At 39.6% G+C, this 20,797-nt stretch overlaps 1 protein-coding gene across 1 annotated transcript in view; it reads left to right on the top strand.

The window, feature by feature from the left end:
• Positions 1-20,797, top strand: part of RYR3 (ryanodine receptor 3) — a 423,771-nt gene that overhangs the window by 128,149 nt on the left and 274,825 nt on the right. Inside the window, 8 exon segments of the mRNA XM_042477733.1 lie at positions 2,437-2,555; positions 4,840-4,973; positions 5,510-5,751; positions 9,963-10,155; positions 11,547-11,763; positions 11,962-12,066; positions 13,233-13,336; positions 19,474-19,557. Of these exon segments, the coding sequence (XP_042333667.1) occupies positions 2,437-2,555; positions 4,840-4,973; positions 5,510-5,751; positions 9,963-10,155; positions 11,547-11,763; positions 11,962-12,066; positions 13,233-13,336; positions 19,474-19,557 (1,198 nt within the window).

Genomic DNA, 20,797 nt, shown 5'->3' with positions numbered 1-20,797 from the left:
ACGAAGGTTTTTTCGGGTTACGAAAAAACCTCGGCGCTATTTTCAATGGAGCCGCGGCGGAGCCGCGGCTTTTTTTCCATTAGCGCCTATGGCAATTCGGGTTACGAAGGTTTTTCGGGTTACGAAATTAGCCGCGGAACGAATTAATTTCGTAACCCAAGGGAGCACTGTAGTGGTGTCCTGTGTACATGGGTGCTGCCATTGTGATGTAAACGCCGAGCAGCGTCCACACAGCACCGAACGTTGCTTACATCGTGAGTGCACCAGTGGTGCACTCACATCATCACTCCGGTGCCATAAAAAGAATCTGTTTTTTCTGGGTTCTTTTTACTTCGGAGTGAAGCTGCACAGTTTGGCGGCTGCACTTCCCTCCGGAGGGAAATAGGCCTCTGGCAGGCTGCCCATTTGGGACAGTCTGTCCTGGGCCTGAGTTGTATCTCTTTCTTGGCTTAACAAGAAACATGAAACTATGTAATAATATATGTCATTGGCAAACAGCATTTAGAAAATGCTTAGTTTGAGACATTTATAAGCCAAGTTCCATTGGTCAGAATTCTAAAATGTTGTTCTGAGATAGTTTTCAAATCTAGTAACAGTATCTCTATTTGCATAGATTCTGTGTAGTGATGATTTGGAGAATCACATTTCAAATAAGAATGAGGTTAGTAAGAATGGGATAGAGTAGCTGATGAGTGGGACCCATCTATTAAGTTGTCTGCTGCTACAAAAGAAGGCTGAAAATGTGACTTCTTCTTTCTGCTTCACTTTGAAACTGAGTATGCTAATAAGATGATTTAATGTCTTTCTTTGGCAGTGTCCAGTTTTCATTTCTAGGGAAAGCTATCTATCTGAGTTTTCTCAATGCATTATTCTGATCATTTCTTAACAGTATCATGCCACGAAACTATATTACATTAAGGCAGGGATGGTCAGAGGTTAGTGGCTACATTAGATCTCTAGAAATCTTTGAAGGGCTTTACCACCTGCATTAAAAAAACACACACACCCATGCCTCCCAATATAGTTAGGGAGCATGGAGGATTTTTGACGCCTTTTTAGTCTCTCCCTCTTTGATAATTTTAGTCCTAGGAAAGGTCTTTTTCAGAACACAAAGTGACTTACGGTTCACTTCCTGCTCTAAACAAAAACCACTCAGGAGGTGCAAAATGTGGTGACATTACCTTCCTGAGGGCTTTTAAAGGAAATCTGCAGTAAAAAAAATGAAATCTTTTTTTCCCCAAAAAAGATTTTGATGCCCTGGAGGCCCAGACGCAACAGAAAAGACCTGGGGGTTTGCACACAATTCAGGGACCACACTTTACACACTCTTACATTAAAGGATGTGGGCTTTGATTACAGAGTGTACCCTTCCCTTACGTGGGGGGATCTGTTGTGGACCTTCCCCCCCACAGAAAGGAAATACCGTGTATGGTGGAACCCCATTGAAAACAATGGGGCTTGTGCCTGTGGCGCATGTGCCATTGCCTCTTCTGGCATGTGGCTTTCAGTGTATGCTGAAAGCCATGTATGGTGTGCCTGTGTATGATTAGTGCACACTGTATCACATATTTGTGTTTTTAATGAAAATACTACATAGAAAAAATGAGTCAGTAAATGTTTAGATTGCATACTTAATTAAATATTAAATCACAAGTTTCTCCACGTCTTTATTATGGACTCTCTCAGAAGCACTAAAAGGACCCATTTTATGAGATACGGATTTTATGAATAAAAACTTAGCTTTTCTACAGTGTCTCTTATTCGAACACAACTGATTGATGATATATCAAACTAAAATCAATAATGATCAGAAAATGTGCATTGCTGGTGGCTGCTTTATTTTTATTTGGAAAACTGAAGATGTGTACATTTCATTACTAATGTAGTAACTTAATAGGGAGAGCATGGTGACTTTGCTGGCCTTGGATAGAGGTACTGCAAGATGGATATACTTACATTTTACCTCTATTTTATGCCTAGTAATGCCTAAATAACCTAAAAGCAACAGATTCCATCTGATCTTGGAAGTACTTTTTAGTATGTGGATGGGATACCAACAAATACCAGATGCTGTAAGCTATATTTCAGAGGAAGGAAGTGGGAAAACCTCCTCTGAGTATTCCTTACCTAAGAAAACCCTATCAAATTTATGGGGTCACCATAAATCAACAGGCAACTTGAAGGAATACACACACACACACACACACACACACAGAGGATACATTTTGAAACTCCAGACTTAAAGTGAGAAAATTTTCTCCTGGCACCCCAAAGTCTTTAAAAAACAACTTCATTCTTTATAAGGCACAGATACTAATGAATTAGTTATGACTTTTTTCCCTTGTGATGTTATTTTTTTCAGTTTTTTGAATGAGGTACAGTCTATTCTGTTTCTTAAATGTCAGAATGCTCTCTTTTCCTGTGGCTTTCATACAGGTATTTTAGAAGTGTTACACTGCATCTTGATTGAAAGCCCAGAAGCTTTAAATTTGATAGAAGAAGGACACATCAAATCTATCATCTCATTATTGGATAAGCATGGGCGCAACCATAAGGTATGTTTGGGAAGTTCAAGATATGTCATTAATCTCCAGGAAAAAACGATCATCAGTGTGAATGAGTCTTTATATTATCATCTGGTTATTGTATTGAGAAAGGAAGTAAATGCATAATGATGAGAACTAGTTTCTTTACAAACAACAAAGACAAGAGTGAATACTAAGTACAGATTTGTTTCTATATTCATGCTAAATCAAAGTCCTCAGAAGTAATTATTTTCCAGTATGAGCACATCCTGTAGTAGTTTTAATTCGTTGCTGACCACTGATGACAAACTGGGAGCTAACTTCAGGAATCGGTTATCCTTCCCTGGAGTGAATCTCCCTTTTCTTTTATAGTAGTTAGGAGGTTCGTTGACACCAGTAGCTAAAGACCTCAAATTCATTTTAAAGAATATCATTTTTTTTAAAGCTTTATTCTCAGGACTTGAAAAACAGGTTTTCCCATCTAAAACTGCATTATTGGAAGCAATTTTTCAAAGAAGGAGCAACCCTGTTTTTTGCTGCTCCAGAAACTAGGACACAAAGCAATGCTGCTTTCCAGCTAGTTCTGTTTTTCAGCTATGGTTTTTAGTTCTGTGGTTTTATTGTGTTTTTAATTCTGGAATGTTTTTATGATGTTTATATACTGTTGTCTAAATTGTATAATGTTTTATACCCTTGTTGTAACCCGCTTTGATCTCTTTTGGAAAAACGGTCTATAAATAAACATTATTATTATTATTATTATTATTATTATTATTATTATTATTATTTCAGACTACAGGAGAAAAGACTAGGGACATAACATTAGGAATAACTTCCTGATAGTAAAACCTGTTTGACAGTGGAATATGCTTCCTTAGAGTGTGGTGGATTCTCCTTTGGAGGTTTTTAAACAGAGACTGGATGACCATCTGTCAGAAGTGCTTTGAATACATATATATCTGCCTGGCATGGAGTTGGATGGTCCTTGTGGTCTCTTCCAACTCTATGATCCTATGATTCCAAGTCACAGACAAAGCTCCATTAATAAACCACTGTTCACAGCTTCATTCTTCTTTCAAGGACTCACAAGATGGCATCCAAAAAGTCTACACAAATGACAACTTTTTGGTGGATTTGAGGATATTGCCTACTTTGCTATGGACCTGTCTGCCTCAGTTTTGATGGAGGAGGCCTCAGTGTCTTTGGTCCTGACTGCTGCTTCTATTGTCATAGAAGGGGACTCCTATGCTATCTCAGCACCAGCACCAATGACCCTTCAATGTGATCTGTTCATCCATAACCTCAGTGTAGCCTACCAAAAGGAAGAAAAAGAAAATCATTAAAGATAAGAAAGTTTGTAAAGCCATTATTTTACCTGTTTCCTACCATGCTATAGGACATAGTCCTTCATTCTCTAGATATTCACAGGACTTTGGAATTCTGGCTACAAGGAGCTATACTGATCTGTAAATCACCTGTTTCTCTGCTATGGTGGCCTAATTAAAGGCTTACCAGTTCCTCTGCCGTGTTTTTCCAAGTGGGTGGTCAATGTTATTTGGCAGCATACTCTTTGGCTAAAAAGCCTCTGCCTGAAACTGTTAGGGGACACTCAGTAAGGACTCTGGCTACCTCGGCTGCTTTGTTGCAGGATGTCTTATTACCAGAACTTGGCAAGGCTGCCATGTTGTCTTACCTATCTAAATTTATCTTTCACTATCATTTGGGCACTAGAACTTTGGTGGATGCTTCATTTGGTTGGGGTGTGCTCTGTTCCATCTTACAGTGATCTGACTTGCCTCCATTGGTGAGCTTGCTAGTTATCCATTTGAGGCACGGAGACCACAATGAAGAACAGATAACTGTGGTTCTTTGAGTGGTCATCTGTGCCCTTTCACAATCGGCTTATCTCTCCTCTTCTCAAGTCCTCTGTTTTTGTCTCACTGGATTAAGGAATGGAGGAGAGAAGATGCACTGATGTGACAGAGGATGTATGAAGGGAATATGGTGGAGTTCTTGCCAGGAACGCAGCTCTGGACCATCCTGTTGGTGGCTCTGCACAAATGTAATACCCATTTGTGTTAGGGCACAAATAACACTGGAAGAACCACAGTTACAGATAAGCAGTTCTAGATAAGCTATGGGTACTTTTACTTAACTATAGTCAAGGAAGAGAGGTACAGAGTGGAGAATTCTGCAAAAGTTATTTATATTTTCATTTCTTGCACCTGATTTATAACTTGGCTTAATTAAACAAAAAGAACAGGGTTGTGTCTTGTAATGAATGCTTCTAAGATCAGTTTCTAATGTCTCCCAGGTTCTTGATGTACTATGTTCTCTCTGTCTGTGTAATGGAGTAGCAGTGCGTGCTAATCAGAACTTAATCTGTGATAATCTTCTTCCACGAAGAGATCTGCTCTTGCAAACACGACTGGTGAATGATGTGACAAGGTACCATGTATATATCAATTGCATAGATTGTGTTTTATGTATTTTTTTAAATTTTATGGGATATGTCTGTAACAAAAAATGGAAAGTAGTACCAACAGTACACCATATTTTTCAAAGTCATATCATTGTTTAAAAGTATCATACCTACAAAATTACCCCAAGGCTGCAGTGTAAATGCATTATTGATTCAAACAAACAAACCAGGAAGCAAACAAAACTAGGCAACTGTGTATTCCCTTGAAACCCAGGCTACCCAGTGCAAATAAAAGCTCCTTCCTAGCATATGCTAAAAAACCCAATCTGTCCAGAAGCGTTCATTTTACTGTTCTGTGTTCTCTTGGCTATTGGGTAGCTCCATACCATTATTTTGGAATATGATTTGTCTACTATTAACCTGCTTTATTATATTAAGCATTTTTTAAAATTACTATGGCTTTAATGTAGTAAGTAAATAAATATGGAATTAGGTATGCATGTAGTGGTGCATGTAGTAATACAGGCCATTTTATACATTATTTCTTGTCTGTCCCTTTTAGTATGAGGCCAAACATATTTCTGGGAATTGCTGAAGGCTCAGCGCAATATAAGAAATGGTATTTTGAACTAATAATTGATCAAGTAGACCCCTTTTTAACGGCAGAACCTACACATCTCCGAGTTGGCTGGGCCTCAACATCAGGCTATGCTCCTTATCCTGGAGGTGGAGAAGGATGGGGAGGCAATGGAGTTGGTGATGATTTATACTCGTATGGTTTTGATGGACTTCATCTGTGGTCTGGTAAGAATTGGCTTAAAATGGAATAAAAACAAACAAAGTTAACATTCCCAAAGTATAGTTGTTTTTCAGAGAATGCTTTTGCCTATTCAGAACCACCCCTTTTGCTACACAAATATTTGTGGATGAAAATTAAGTTCTCAAAGTATTATATCAGGGGACCAAAGACCCTGAAGGCACCAAATCCCATCTGGTCTTGGAAGCAAAGCAGGGGCATGCCTGATTACTACTTGGAACGTGGCATGACCAAATAATATTTAGTACTTTAGGCTATATTTAAGACAAATGTAATGTGAACCACCTCTGTATATACCTTGCCTATGAAAACCTTATGTAATCAGTGAGGTCATGATAATTCAACAAGTGACTTGAAGACATGTAAACACACACACAACTATGAGGTCAGGGATGAGCAGAGGGGCCTCATTGCCTTCCAGTACAAAATAAAAATAATAATAAAATTTTTATTTCTATCCCACTTTTTGCCAGGCAATCATAGCGGCATACAGCAAGCTAAAATACATCCATATATACATAGTACTCCTCTCAAAACAAGATTAAATGATATAAGATTAAAACTAACATGCTAAAATCCAATTAATCCAAATAATAACCATGGGCAGAGTTCGATAGATGGCTGAGTATTTTATTTCGAGAAGGCCTGCTGGAAGAGATCTGTCTTAATGACTTTTTTTGAAGCTCCCTAGATTGGTAATTTGACAGATCTCATCCAGCAGGCCATTCCATAAATTGGTAGCAGCAGCAGAAAATGTCCTCTGGGAGGTTGCCATGAATCTGGTCTTTAAGGGCTGTAGTAAATTCCTCCCAGAGGACCTGAGTGTACGGGGCGGATTGTATGGAAGCAGGCAATCTCTTAGATAGGTTGGGCCGAAGCCATGTAGTGCTTTAAAGGTGATAACCAACACCTTGTACTGTGCCTGGAAACTAATAGGCAGCCAGTGGAGTGACTTCAATGTTGGTGTTATATGGTCACTCCTTGCTGTTCCTGTGACCAACCTGGCTACCATATGCTGTACCAACTGGAGTTTCCGGACAAGGCACAAGGGTAGCCCCATGTAGAGTGCATTGCAAAAATCATGTCTTCAGGTTGCCAGCACATGTACTACTGTTTCGAGGTCATCCCCGTTCCAGGAAAGGTCGCAGCTGGCGTATCAGCTGAAGCTGATAACAGGCGCTCTTGACCATCGCATTCACCTGATTCCTCATCTGAAGCAACAGGTCAAGTAGCACCCCCAGACTGTGAACACAGTCCTTCAAGGAGAGTGTGAACCCCTCTAGGACTGGAGGTTGCAGCCCAATACCTGGTTTGGGGGGGCTCTATTGTAAGTACCTCCGTTTTGTCTGGATTCAATTTGAGCTTGTTTTCCCTCATCCAATCCATTACTGCCTGAAGATACTGGTTGAGGGGAGAGATGCCATCTGTCCTTGTCGTTGATGACTGGGACATGGAGAAATATATTTGGGTGTCATCAGCATACTGATAACACCCAGCCCCATCTCCACGGATGATTTCTCCCAGCAGCTTCATATAAATGTTAAATAGCATTGGGGACAGGATGGTGCCTTGAGGGACACCACAATTAAGCTCTGTTTTTGAAGAGCAACTGTCCCTGAGCATCAGCATCCTCTGGAACCTGCCCGAGAGGAAGGAACAGAACCACTGCAACGCAGTGCCTCCAATTCCTAACTCTCTCGGGCATTCCAGGAGGATGTCATGGTCTATTGTATCGAATGCCGCTGAGAGGTCTAGCAGCACCAACAGGGTCACACTCCCTCTGTCAATGCCTAGATGAAAGTCATCAGTTAGAGCGACCATGGCAGTCTCCACCCCGTACCCGATCCTGAAGCTCATTTGAAATGGATCAAGAAAATCGGCTTCGTCCAAGACCATTTGGAGCTGAAGAGCAACTGCCCTCTCGATCACCTTGTTCAAAAATGGTAGATGAGAAACAGGCCTATAATTTTTCATGTCCAGGGGATCAAGGGAGGGTTTTTTCAAGAGCGGCCTAACATCCTACTGCTGCTAATATTTACACTGCACCACTTAAATTAGCCACAATCTTTATTTTGAAATAAACCAAGTGAGTGTCTTCCCTATGTTTTAAAAAAAATTGTGTTAGCGCTGAGGTACAACTGTGTCCACACACAGAAGACTGCCAGCCAGGAAGACAAACACCACTGAATCTGGAAGTAGTTCACAACTGCTGAGGTTCTTCCAAAGAGGCTTTTAATCTTAGTTGCAGCAAATATTTACAATCATGATACAGCAATATTTACACAAACCAGCATAATGCTCTGCCATCAACTGACATCCACACCACCACACTGTGTACTGAGCATTCATCATTATATATGCAAATACAGCTAGGATTCTGATCCAACCCCCTGCTAGTGTTTCATCAGCTTCCTCTCATGTAGCCACAGTGCAGTTTTGACCTGCTATGATTCATCTCCATGCTCCTCTGAATCAGCATTTCCTCTTTAACCCATTCCATGCACCTGAGATATTTTACACAGCCTGGGGCAAAAATATACTGACAATCTCCTCCAAAATGTCTTTGTTGCCATGCATGCATCATAAACAAACTACAGTGGTCCCTTCCGTTACGTGGAAGATCCATTCCGGAGCCCCCTGGGTAAGAGAAATTCCTTGCATGCTCGACTGTAATGAGGTTCGTGCCCACGGCAGTGCGACGGCTCAGTAGTGCATGCGCACCACAGGTGTGTGCCCCATTACTCTTTCCAGTGTGCACTGCTGCTGCTTCCATTGTGGCTTTCAGCCTGGGGCAAACATATACTGACACAGGAGGCTTCTCATAGTACAGTTGGGCTTGAAAACAAGTTGGGTATCTCTCCAAAATCCAATTCATTAAATGGATATGCTCTCTCTGGAGCCTTTAAAATGTGTCATGCTATTGGTTTTATTTATTTATTTATTTATTTATTTATTTTCCCTTCAAGAATTTTGGTTACAATCCATAGAACTGAATCTTCCTATATACCCAATTTAAATTCATGGGAGCTGTGTAGCAAAACACCTTTGTTGTGTTAAATCAAATGGAAAATTGAACCTTTCAAAAGTGTATGAAACTGAATAATAGGAATGCAGATGAGTTTTCTTTTTGTACAGTCTAGTTCACAGAGAGTTTTTTTACTATGGTTATAATTAGTAATATTTTTGTAAGACGAATACATATTTGATACACATCATCAGTTAAGGTGGGTTTTTAAAAAAAAAAAGGAATTGAGGACATGATGGCATATAGAGAATACAAAATGAAGTGTTGCCATATTAAAGGTTTGAATTTTATGCGTGAATGGGAATGTTGTTTGTGAGCGTGTGGGTGTTTATTACTGAAACAATGGGCCAGAACAGACTGGCATTAAAGAGCCAACTTCCAGCTGGTTTGGGGGCATAGCGTGCAAACTATGCATGCTCCAAAGATGCCCAGAAGCTAGCTTCAAGTCGCCCGGCCATTTACATGGGGACCAGCTTCTGGACGCTCCGGCAGTGCGGCATTTATATGCTGCACATTGCCATAGCACCTTAAAGCCAGCTTCCCACCACAGCAGGGGAGGCTGGGGCTGTGGTATGTGGTTGCTGAAGCCCCAACCCGGCTTTGTCAGGGGTGGTCTGTTTTGCCCCAATGTCAGTACTACTTTTCCTATATTAGGTAAAATATGAGATTCAGTTTATATACCAGTTACTATTTTCTTCCCTATGGCAGGAATTCAAATGGAAGAGATAATAATAGGGTATTAATAGAATAATAGGGTAGACTGCAATTCCTTCAATTTTAATTTTAAAATGCACACACGTATACAAAAATATCACATTCAAGGTGAATTTATTTTTCCCTAAAATGTGTGTGCATTTCTTCTTGAAATACGCCTTTTATAGCCCAAGAACTGCATCACAAAATTCAGATAAATGCATAATATAAAGGACATGTTTCAACCTACATATTAATCCAAGATGTGACAATTTGCTTAGCTTACTGTAAAATACAGACCACATTATATCTTTAAACATCTCCAAATGTATATCAGTTTTTGACCTTTGAACCAAAAGCATTTGAAAGAAAGACTGTTCTTTGAGTATTTACTGTTCTTCCCATACACAGTTTCTTCTCTTTACGTTCTAAGTGAACTGATCAACAAATGTTTTCTTTACCTGACTGTCTGCTTATTAGGCCGAATACCCAGAGCTGTTGCATCTGTCAATCAACATTTGCTAGCATCTGAAGATGTTGTCAGCTGCTGTTTGGATTTGGGTGCACCCAGCATTTCTTTTCGTATTAATGGACAGCCTGTGCAAGGAATGTTTGAGAATTTTAACATTGATGGACTTTTTTTTCCTGTAGTGAGCTTTTCAGCAGGTGTCAAGTAAGTAAGAGTCCTCTTTCCAGTTAAGTGTTTAATATGCTTTACCAAGCAATTGCACTGAACACACAAAACCTGTTCATGCCATATGACTTCTGAAGTAGTTTGTAGCTATCAGTCATGAAGAGAAAATGTTACATTGAAAACCTGTCATAGATAATGGACAATAAACTATAGAACCTTTGACACCTCTTGTCTTTAGATAGAGTTCTTCCCACATTGGCACTGAATGAATGATTATTTAATGCACATTTCATGACCTCTATGAAATGATTTAGGTCTCTTTCATTTATGATTGGTGAAGTGTCTACACATAGCACCATATCTGGCACTAATGGAGATCTTTCTTGGCAGCATCAACAAGAGGTCAAACTCTCTTCTCACATAAAAGGATTTAAAAAACAGTGATGAATTGGTATGGCCTCTGTGTTACTGCTCAGATGCACAAAAGAAACAGAAAGAAGACCTCTGAGATTCAGTTGTGTTAACTTTATGCCATTTTCAGGCTTGACTACATTCTTTAATTGCTTATTTAAAAATTATTCCTGTCATCCTCTCTTTTTATACCAAACAATGGCCACTTTTCACTTAATATATTATTTTAGTAAAAGCAAAATTTCAGCCAAAGTTAAGTCATTTTCAATGCATACTTGATGCTCCTCCCAAAAATCAGTGGCACAGACATCAGCTTGGTTAGCACTAAACTGTGGACTTGTTTGATGGGAGAATTGCATCTCAGGAGGCTTATGGACAGAGAGGCAGTGTGGAGTAGTGGTTTGAGCATCAGACTATAACTCTGGAGACCAGGGTGTGAATCCCTGCTCAGCCATGGAAACCTCCTGAATGACTTTGAGCAAGTCACACTCACTCAGCCTCAGAGGGAGGGAAAGGCAAATCCCATTCTGAACAAATCTTGCCAAGAACACCCCATGCTTTGTTAATACATTGTGGTTTACTACATCAATATATAACAGTTTTCATTATTCCATATAGAGTTTGAAAAAAATAGCCAAGTTATTTGAACTTTGATCTCTTGTTTTTTTTTTCCTCTTGAGCATTCAGTCTAAAAACTTGAATTCACAAGTACAAACATTAGATTTTACAAAATTTAACAAAAAACTGCATGTTAAGCTCTCTGTGTAGCTCCAGGAAATCATTGTCTTGTCTGTCCTTTCAGCCTCTGCAATTCTGTGTCCCAGTAAAATGTGTGACTTCCATTGTCAATCATTTATAATGTTTGATACTACTTTTTGTCATGGAATGCTGCAGCTGCTGGGTTAAAACATCCCAAAAAACATTTTCTGTTATCAGCTGTGATGTATGATCTGTTTACTGTATTAATATTACTGTCCCTAAATATTATTACATCCCCCCCCCCATTTTCATTTGGATAGAGTGCGTTTCTTAATGGGTGGGCGCCATGGAGAGTTCAAGTTTCTACCTCCTACTGGTTATGTGCCTTGCTATGAAGCCTTGCTTCCAAAAGAGAAGATGAAATTGGAGCCAGTGAAAGAATATAAAAGAGATTCTAATGGAATTAGAGATTTGCTTGGTACAACGCAATTTGTCTCCCAATCTAATTTTATTCCATGTCCAATTGACACCAGCCAGGTATGTTTAAAATAAAATACCAATATGTAACACATATTTGATTGAATATTCAGTGCATCAGGGCACCTTTACTTAATCGTACATTGCTCTTTTAATGTGTATTTTATAAACCATGATCTCCTCATTAATTAAAAAACCAACCTTTTACTAAGAATTTTTTTTATCATGCTGTAATGTCTTATAAAAATTTCTTCATAGATTATTTTGCCTCTCCATCTTGAGAAGATAAGAGACAAGCTTGCAGAAAATATTCATGAACTTTGGGGAATGAATAAAATAGAACTTGGTTGGACCTATGGCAAGGTACATTTTTAATGTATGGGAACACAAGACTTGTGAGAACTTGAGATAATTTTAAAAATCAGCTTTCAGATATATTAAAATCATAATTTTTGAGTAAAGAGCAACAGAGTGCCATAGCCAGAAAATATAATGTGAACAGCTAGAAAACCTGGTGTTTTCCCCTTCTAGAATATGGCAATCTATGCCTTGCAGTGGTGATACATGGGAAATGTTAACGCTACATTTGGGAATCAAAATCTCTTCACTTTAAGAGAAGACTTAAGGTACATGCAGATAAGGCATGTTCCAAAATGTGAGGAAATTGCTGCTGGCCAATATAAGTAGTCTACACGTTAAAAAGCAAGCATATTGCAGCGTGTCATACATTGTATTAAACAATCAGCTTCCACCTTAAAATTTAGTAATCACAATACAGTACCAGCCTCTCAGTGAAGGAATTGTAAAATATGAAACTTCCAAATTGGAGTAAGCCCTGAAGTCTCTTAATGATGCAGATGTGGACAGAAAAAGAAAGATCAGAACTCGCAGTTTTAAAAAAAATGATAACCTCTGCACACTACCACATTTATATCCCTATTGATGCTTAAAAGATGGATCCTAGAACAGTTGGTTGGCTCCCATATTTGTCAAAAGGTTTTCACCTGTCTAACAGCACTCAGTAAGCTGCTTTAAGTTGGTTTACATAATGTTGAATCAAAATCTGCCTGTTATTATGATCTCAGTCTACAACTATGATGTACTTTTGCAGTATTATGGGTTACTATATCTGTGAGAAGCCAGATATAGGTTACATAATTATGACATTTTAGATACTTAGTTACAATAGTCCCAGCAAGGGGACAGAAACTAGTGGCACTTGATAGTTGGAGATGTTACAATTGCTCCAACCAGTCACAGCTATATTCAATACCTGTAGGTTCTGAACTCAGCATATATCTGAGGTTTCTGGGAGAAATAAGTATTACTTATTTCATGGATCTTCTATATTTCATTTGTTATAGTTTGTGTAGTGCTACTTATCAGTATATTTTTCTGAAAAAGAGTCCACTTATATGGTGGTTGGCTGTGCTCTCAAATTTTATCTGTGGAACAAAGAAGCCTATTTTTATTTGGATGAAAAAAATGTCTAAAATTACTGAAAGTCTGTTTTATAAACTGCCTTATAGATACGAGATGATAATAAAAGACAACACCCTTGTCTGGTGGAATTTTCAAAGCTACCTGAAACAGAGAAGAACTATAACCTGCAAATGTCAACAGAAACTTTGAAGTGAGTTATAAAAAGAAATAATTAAAAGAAAATACTGCCTTACTTGATTTAATTCTACAACAGTGCATTTTAAGTAGTGATTTTTTTACTGGGATAGATCCAGACTTAGTCATGTGTACAGTAGATGCTGTGAAATCAATGGGACGTAAAAATTACTTGCCTCATCAAGTTCAATAGGATTACTCTAAGCATTGTTAAATTTGTATCAATCCATTGTTTCAGAAAAGGTAGGATATGGTGGCTTAGTGGTTAAGATGTCAGTTCTGACGATCAGAAGTTTGGCAGTTAGAACTCAGAGTGTGCATAATGAGGTGAGCTCCCGTCACTAGTCCCAAATTCTGCCAACCCAGCAGTTCAAAAGCATGTAAATGCAAGTAGACCAATAGGTACCACTATGGTGGGAAGGTAACAGTATTTGGTATAGACATGCTGGCCACATGGCCACCAGAGCAGTCCTCAGACAACGCTGGCTCTTCAGCTTAGTAGCGGAGATGAGCACTGCCTCCTACAGTCAGGTACGACTAGACATTCATGTCAAGGGACTACCTTTACCTTTACTTATGTCATATATACATTTAATAATAATATTAATAATAATAATTTGTTTTATTTATATACCGCTATTCCAAAGATCATAGCGGTGAACAGCAAGTAAGCTAATTAGCAAGTAAGCTAATTTGCCCCCAACAGTCTGGGTACTCATTTTAGCGACCACGGAAGGATGCAAGCCTGAGTCGAGCTTGGGCCCTTTTTCTGGTCTTGAACTCGCAACCTTGTGGTTTCGAGTGAATGGCTGCAGTACAGGCATTTAACCACTGCACCACCAGGGCTCAGAGAAAAGCTTGTATATGTAAATGATGCATGATAGCTGAAAAAATATACATGATATTTTTCTGCCTTTTTTATAATACTAGAGTTGAAAGTCATGGATTGGAGCTGAATGGTGAGAGACTGAGGACAGATAAATTGAAATGCTTCTTCACACAGTTCATAATTAAACTGTGGAATTTACTGCACATGCGGGATTTTTTGCTGCCAGTTTGGATATCTTTAAAGAGGGGGGGGGGGGTTAGATATATTAATTAAGGATGAGGCTACTAGTCTGGATGGCTATGTACCTATTCCAATATCAGAAGCATAATTCCTCTATCCATCATTTGCTTGGAAATGTGAAATAGACAGTACAGTTGCACTTCAGTCATGCTAGTACATTTCCCATAGGCAACTTATGGACACAGTGTGAACAGAATTTAAGATTTTGATCCAACTCAATTAGTCTTCTGTTTTTTATATATCTACTGAGAAGTAAATCCCATTAAGTTCAATTAGGCTTACTTCTAAAAAAATGAGTATAGGATTCTAGCCCTAGATCTAAATACTGCATCAAAGAATGATGCTGTGCCCCTGGAGGCACGTGAGTAACAGGAAGAAGAGTAAAATATCTTTAGGACTCTGCCATGAGAGATGATTTCACTACTCACATGCCTGCAAGGACAAAGCACCTTTTAATTCTTGGCAGAAATATAAAATATATTATATTTAACTTATAACACAAGGGTAATGACAAAGTTAAGCTTTCTATCTTTCTATCTTTTGTTATAGCACCCCAATGTTGTTTTTGTTTTTTAAACAGAGCTGCTCAAATTGGGGATCTATGGGCTAGTTCTGGTCCCTGGGCATTCTGCTGCCAGTTGCAGGAGAACTTCTAGGAAAGAAAGGAAAACAGTTGTAGCCAAATATGGTGCTGATCCATGACATATTGGGGGGAAACGTTGCTACACACCCCCCATCAGATATCTTAAGATGCACTGCTCTAAAGGAGGTGTTCTAGTATTTTTTTTTTCTTGTGTTGTCTCAGCAGCTAGGGACTGAGTTCTGACTTGAGTTAGAAGGTCCAATTCCAATTATCTCAGAAAAGAGAAGTCCTGAAATATTAATAAAATGCAAATTAAAAGAGAGATGTTTACTATGTTATAGCAACACTCCATTTTTAATTTACATATTAATATTTTAGTGAAAGCAGAAAGTAAATCTATCAGCCAGTATATGACCTCAGAAACAAGCATTAATTACTGAAGCCAGAATATAATGACGCAAGCAAAGATGAACTTACATGGTGTTGATTCATGTAACTGACTGAAATATAGATTTTTTGTTCTAAAAACCCCTTAGATTATGAACATCCCAAAGCTGCCTTGAGTCCCATCTTTGGGAGAAGGGTGGGATATAAATAAATAAATAAACAAACAAACATTTAAATACATTGTATAGATATAAACAAAATGTTAAAGTTGCAATCCTAAATGTGCTTATTTGGGAGTGAATAACTTAAAATCTAGTAGGGTATATTTTTGAGTAGATATGCATATGATTGTATTGTTAATAATCAAACAAGTAAATAAACAATAAATTTATAAGTAAGACTATCATATCTATGCATTCAAAGACATAGCTGTGTTAGTCAGGAAAATCAGTATGAAAAGGGATCATGTAGCACCTTTGAGACTAACTGAAAGAAAGAAGCTGGTAGCATGAGCTTTCATAGAGACTTAAGTGTACTTCCTCAGATGCACAGGGACAGCCCTATGTAAGCAGGCCATGTGTGAGAACAGCAATAGAAATGTAAAACTTGTGGCTATGGAAATAAGGTGGCAAGTTTTGTTTTAACAATGATCATTGGAGAAAAAAGGCAGAAAGAAGTATGTGAAGTTGAAGGCTTTCATGGCTGGCATCCATAGTTTTTTGTGGGTTTTTCGGGCTATGCTGGAAATACGTCAGGAAGAAACTCTTCTAGAACATGGCCACATAGCCTGGAAAAAACAACAAAAAACTATAGAATTAAGTATGTTGCCTAAAACCGAAGTAAGTAGGTAACCATATGAATGGGTCTTACCTCTGAGTAATTATACTTAAGTTTATGAAAGCTCATGCTACCTGCTTCTTTCTTCAGTTAGTACTACACTATCCCTTTGCCTACATCAGGCCATCCTCATGCCACCATGTTCCTGCTTGCATCTGTTCTGTGAATCTCGGGCCTCTTTTCCACTGGGCATATACACCGACTTATCTTGCTGCGAGTCCACTTCGGATCGAGTATTCAAATTGTATTCGAATCACGGTTATCATTCCCATTATCAACGGGAGCATACGGACTCAGTTTTTCTTAGCTCATGTTTCATTCCCATTTATATTTCTCCAGTGTATTTTGACGTGGATTTATTTTGCTCCCCATTTCCATTGCATTTGTGGAACCGGTTTTTCCGTTGTTGTTGTTTTTTTACTTTGAACAGTCGCTCAAGCGCTTAGACAATCAGACATCACCGTGACACCTATTTCTTCGGTGCATTTTGACGCGGGCTATTTTTGTTCCCCATTCCCATTGCATCTTAAAACCTGTTTTTCTTGGGGGGGTTTTTTGGGTTGAGCAGCCAGTCAATCAATCGCTTAGGCTAAATTATTTCCATGCACCAAGCCTGCCTCCAACTACAGAAAATCAAATGAATGCAAAGCCACTTAGGCACTCAATCACCAAGGAAAAAAATTAGTTTAAAAATGGTGTTCAATGGGTCTTCTCACACTCGATGTCTGCAGCAGGGGACAGTAATGCCGGGGAGGGGGGGGGGAATATGCTTACCACGTTTTCAGCTCAATGTAGCAAGTAGCTATGTTCGGAAACCTGACAGACCACCTAGGCAATCGAAAGCTTAATTTTTTTAAAAAAAATATTCAGCTACACACCAGGCCTGTAGCTAGGCCTTTAGGGGTCCTGGGGCAGAAAATACTTTTGGCGCCCTAATGTCCTGAGTCCTACCGCCAGTCTGGTCTTTCTTGGTTGTAACAACAACAACACAACAACAACAAAATTTTCCCGGAGGAACAGAGTGTACGGGAAGGATTATATGGGAGGAGGCATTCCTTCAAGTAGACTGGACCCAAGCCATGTAGGGCTTTATAGGTGATAACCAACACCTTATACTGTGCCCGGAAGCTAATAGGCAGCCAATGTAGTGACTTTAGAATAGGTGTAATTCAGTCAAACCTGGATTTTCTGGTGACCAGTTTGACTGCCATGTTTTGTATCAATTGAAGCTTCCGGACGTGGCACAGGGGTTGCCCCATGTAGAGCGCACTGCAGAAATCAAGACGAGAGGTTACTAGAGCGTGTACAACCATTTCTAGGTCCCACTGCTCCAGGTAGGGACGCAACTGACATATCAGCCGAAGCTGATAACAGACACTCCTGGCTGGGGCATCAATCTGAGAAGACAGTTGAAGCGATGAATCCAGAAGCATGCCTAAGCTGCGGCACAGTCCTTCAGGAGAAGTGTGACCCCATCTAGGACTGACAGACTTATCTCCAAACCTGGATTGGGGTTACCTATCACGAGTACTTCTTTTTTGTTTGGATACAGCTTAAGTTTATTTTCCCTCATCCAATCCGTTACCGACCCCAGGCAGTCATTCAGAGGAGAGATACCCTCCTTGGTCACTGAAACAGTCTGAGACATAGAGAAATAAATGTGGGTGTCATCAGCATACTGATAACACCCCGCCCCATGTCTCCGGATGATCTTGCCCAGCAGCTTCATGTAAATGTTGAATAGCATTGGCAACAGTATCTTGCCATGAGGGACGCCCAATTTGAGCTCCCACTTAGCTGAACAACTTGCCAAGCGACACCATCTGGAACCTGCCCGAGAGAGAGGATCAGAACCACTGCAGAGCAATGCCTCTGATTCTTAATTCCCTCAGGTGCTCCAGAAAGATACCATGGTCTATGGTACTGAAGGCCGCTGAGAGGTCCAAGAGCACCAACAGGGCTATACTTTTCCTGTCGATACACAGACGGAGATCATTGACCAAGGTGACCAGGGCAGTCTCAACTCCATATACCGACCTGAAGCCAGTTTAAAATGGATCAAGACAATCGGTGTCATCCAAGACTGCTTGGAGCTGGTTGGCAACCGCCCTCTCGATCACCTTTTTCAAATAGGGAAGAAGTGATACTGGCCGATAGTTATTTTTGTCCAGGGGATCAAGGGAAGGTTTCTTTAGAATGGGTTTCACCACTGCTAATTTTAAACTATGGAATTCTGGGAGCTGGAGTATGTTGTCAGGCCCAGAGTGGAAGAGGTGGAGGAGGAAGAAGAAGAGAAGGGGGAAAAAGGGAGGAGGAGGAGAAGGAAGAGGAAGAATGAGAGGGGATCCAATTCAGATCCAAAGGTCTTTCCGTGTGTGTCTGTGCGCGCATGCCCAGTCCCACAACACACTCCAACTGCCAGGAGGGGCAGGCAGGGAGCACACAGATGCATGCACGCCAGAGAGAGAGTGAGAGAGAGACTGAGGCTGTATCTACACTGGAGAAATCACCCGGTTTGGCACTGCTTTTATGCATCCTGGCTCAAGGCTATGGCTTTCTGGGAGTTGGAGTTTGTTGTGGGCCCAACTCCCAGAATTCCATAGCTTGGAGCCAGGAAAGAGTGAAAGCGGTGCCAGAGTGATTTCTCCAGTGTAGATACAGCCTAAGTCTCTCTGTCTTCCTCTCTTTGGGGCCCCCTTTGTCTGGGGGCCTCATGGTGCCCTGGTTGCCCCAGCCTAGCTATGGACCTGCTACACACGCAATCGCTTCCCGCACCACCGAGGAAAGGCTATGCGAATGGGAAAATGGCACCAGGAATGCCAGGAAAGAGAACAAAGCAGGTGACACCCCCAGACCAGCCCCTTTAACATTGGCCCTCCTCTCCTGAAATACCAATTCAGACACCCTTGTCATTCCCATTAATTTGCAACGGATCAGACACGGTCCCTTGCAAAAGAACCACTGGAAAAGTGGTGTCAGGATAACCCGGGTTATCCACCGCTGATTCAGTTTTTTAGGATCGGATGCAAATTCAAATGGGAACGATTTCCCTATAATTAGGATTAAACATGAATTCAAATGGGAACAATGTCCCTATAATCCAATTCTTGATTTGCTTTATAACCCAGTGGGAATGGGGCCTCAGATAAAAGGGTAAAATTAAAATGATATGAGGTAAAATAAATACACTTTTCTGAACCTCACTACACTACAGTTTTTCTTTAATTCACAGTGGATGTTGTATGCTATTGTATTTTACAACTCTTTACTTTTATAGAACCCTTTTGGCTCTTGGATGTCATATTGTACATACAAACCCGGGAGCAGAGGAAGACCTTAAAAAAATAAAGCTTCCAAAAAAGTAAGCTCTTTTGTAATTTTAATTGTCATATATTGATTTCATATTTTTTCTGACTTGCTGTTTCATTTGCAGTATAGAATCATGAAGGGGTGCCTGTCTTTACTCAATTGATATTGAATTGTAGAGGTCGTCTGTAGACACTGATGTGGAGCCAATGATATTAATTTATGGTAGCTGATTCTCACAATACAGTTCATCTTCCTTTCTGTGCATAGTACTGATTTTTTGTTACTAGATGGATATAGAATTGGATAGCCACATATAAACTGTTGTAGCAAATGTCTCAATCTCTACCAAACTATAAATTTGAAGGTTGTAGGAAAATTTAATGGGATGACAAAATTCTTATATAGAGGGGTAATGCTCTCATTGCAAACTCTCTCTTTAATACACTCCGACCACCTGTAATTTAGCTTTTCTCTTTTCTGACTATTGTACACTTTACCTAACATTATAATCTTTGCTAATGAGTCATGCTGTCTCATGATACGTCCAAAGTAGAAAAGCCTCAGTTTAATCATTTTGGCTTCTTAAGAGAGTTTGGGCATGATTTGCTCTAGGACCCCTCCCCCCCCCCTTTTTTTTTTTTAATATAACTGAAAACCCTTTTCTGGCATCACATTTCAAATTAGCTGATTTTTTTCCTCTTTCTCTGATGCTTAATGCTCTGGGTTAATGATAAATATAGATAGACTATTTTTTAATGGAATTCCATGATTTTATTATGTTCCATATAAGAATGTGCTGAAAATCTTTTTGCAAGAAGTCTTTCAAATAGCTGGCTTCCCCCCCCCCCCCCTCCAGACCTTATTCAACTTTCTTTTTTCAGTCCTCATTGTATGTGTTTGACATATATCTTGCTGTAGTACATCAAATTGAGAGTATCAGTCCATACTGACAGTCTGTTTTGACAGTGGAGTTCCACATTGCTAGAGAAAGTGGGATGTGAAGTAATGGGCATCTGTAGAAAACATACCAGTTCTTACTTCTCTCTGTCCTTGTGCACACTTAAATGTGTCCATAAATGTCTAATTCTCATTCTCCATAATATAGGAATTTAACTATATGCCAGCACAGAGAGAAAAATGTACTTCACCATGTCTATAAATTTCTGTCATAGTGGTTGTTCTTTGACATGAACTAGCAGAACTTCCCTCTTCTCTATGCTAGACTTCAGTTGCGTATTGAGCACACTTAATCATATGAATGGGCAGGATAGATACAGAAGATTATTTATACA

The sequence above is a fragment of the Sceloporus undulatus genome, chromosome 1 (genome assembly GCF_019175285.1).
Source record: "Sceloporus undulatus isolate JIND9_A2432 ecotype Alabama chromosome 1, SceUnd_v1.1, whole genome shotgun sequence".
NCBI classification, from domain to species: domain Eukaryota; kingdom Metazoa; phylum Chordata; class Lepidosauria; order Squamata; family Phrynosomatidae; genus Sceloporus; species Sceloporus undulatus.
Note: the sequence above shows the minus strand (reverse complement) of the source record. Positions and strands in the feature narration are given on the sequence as shown.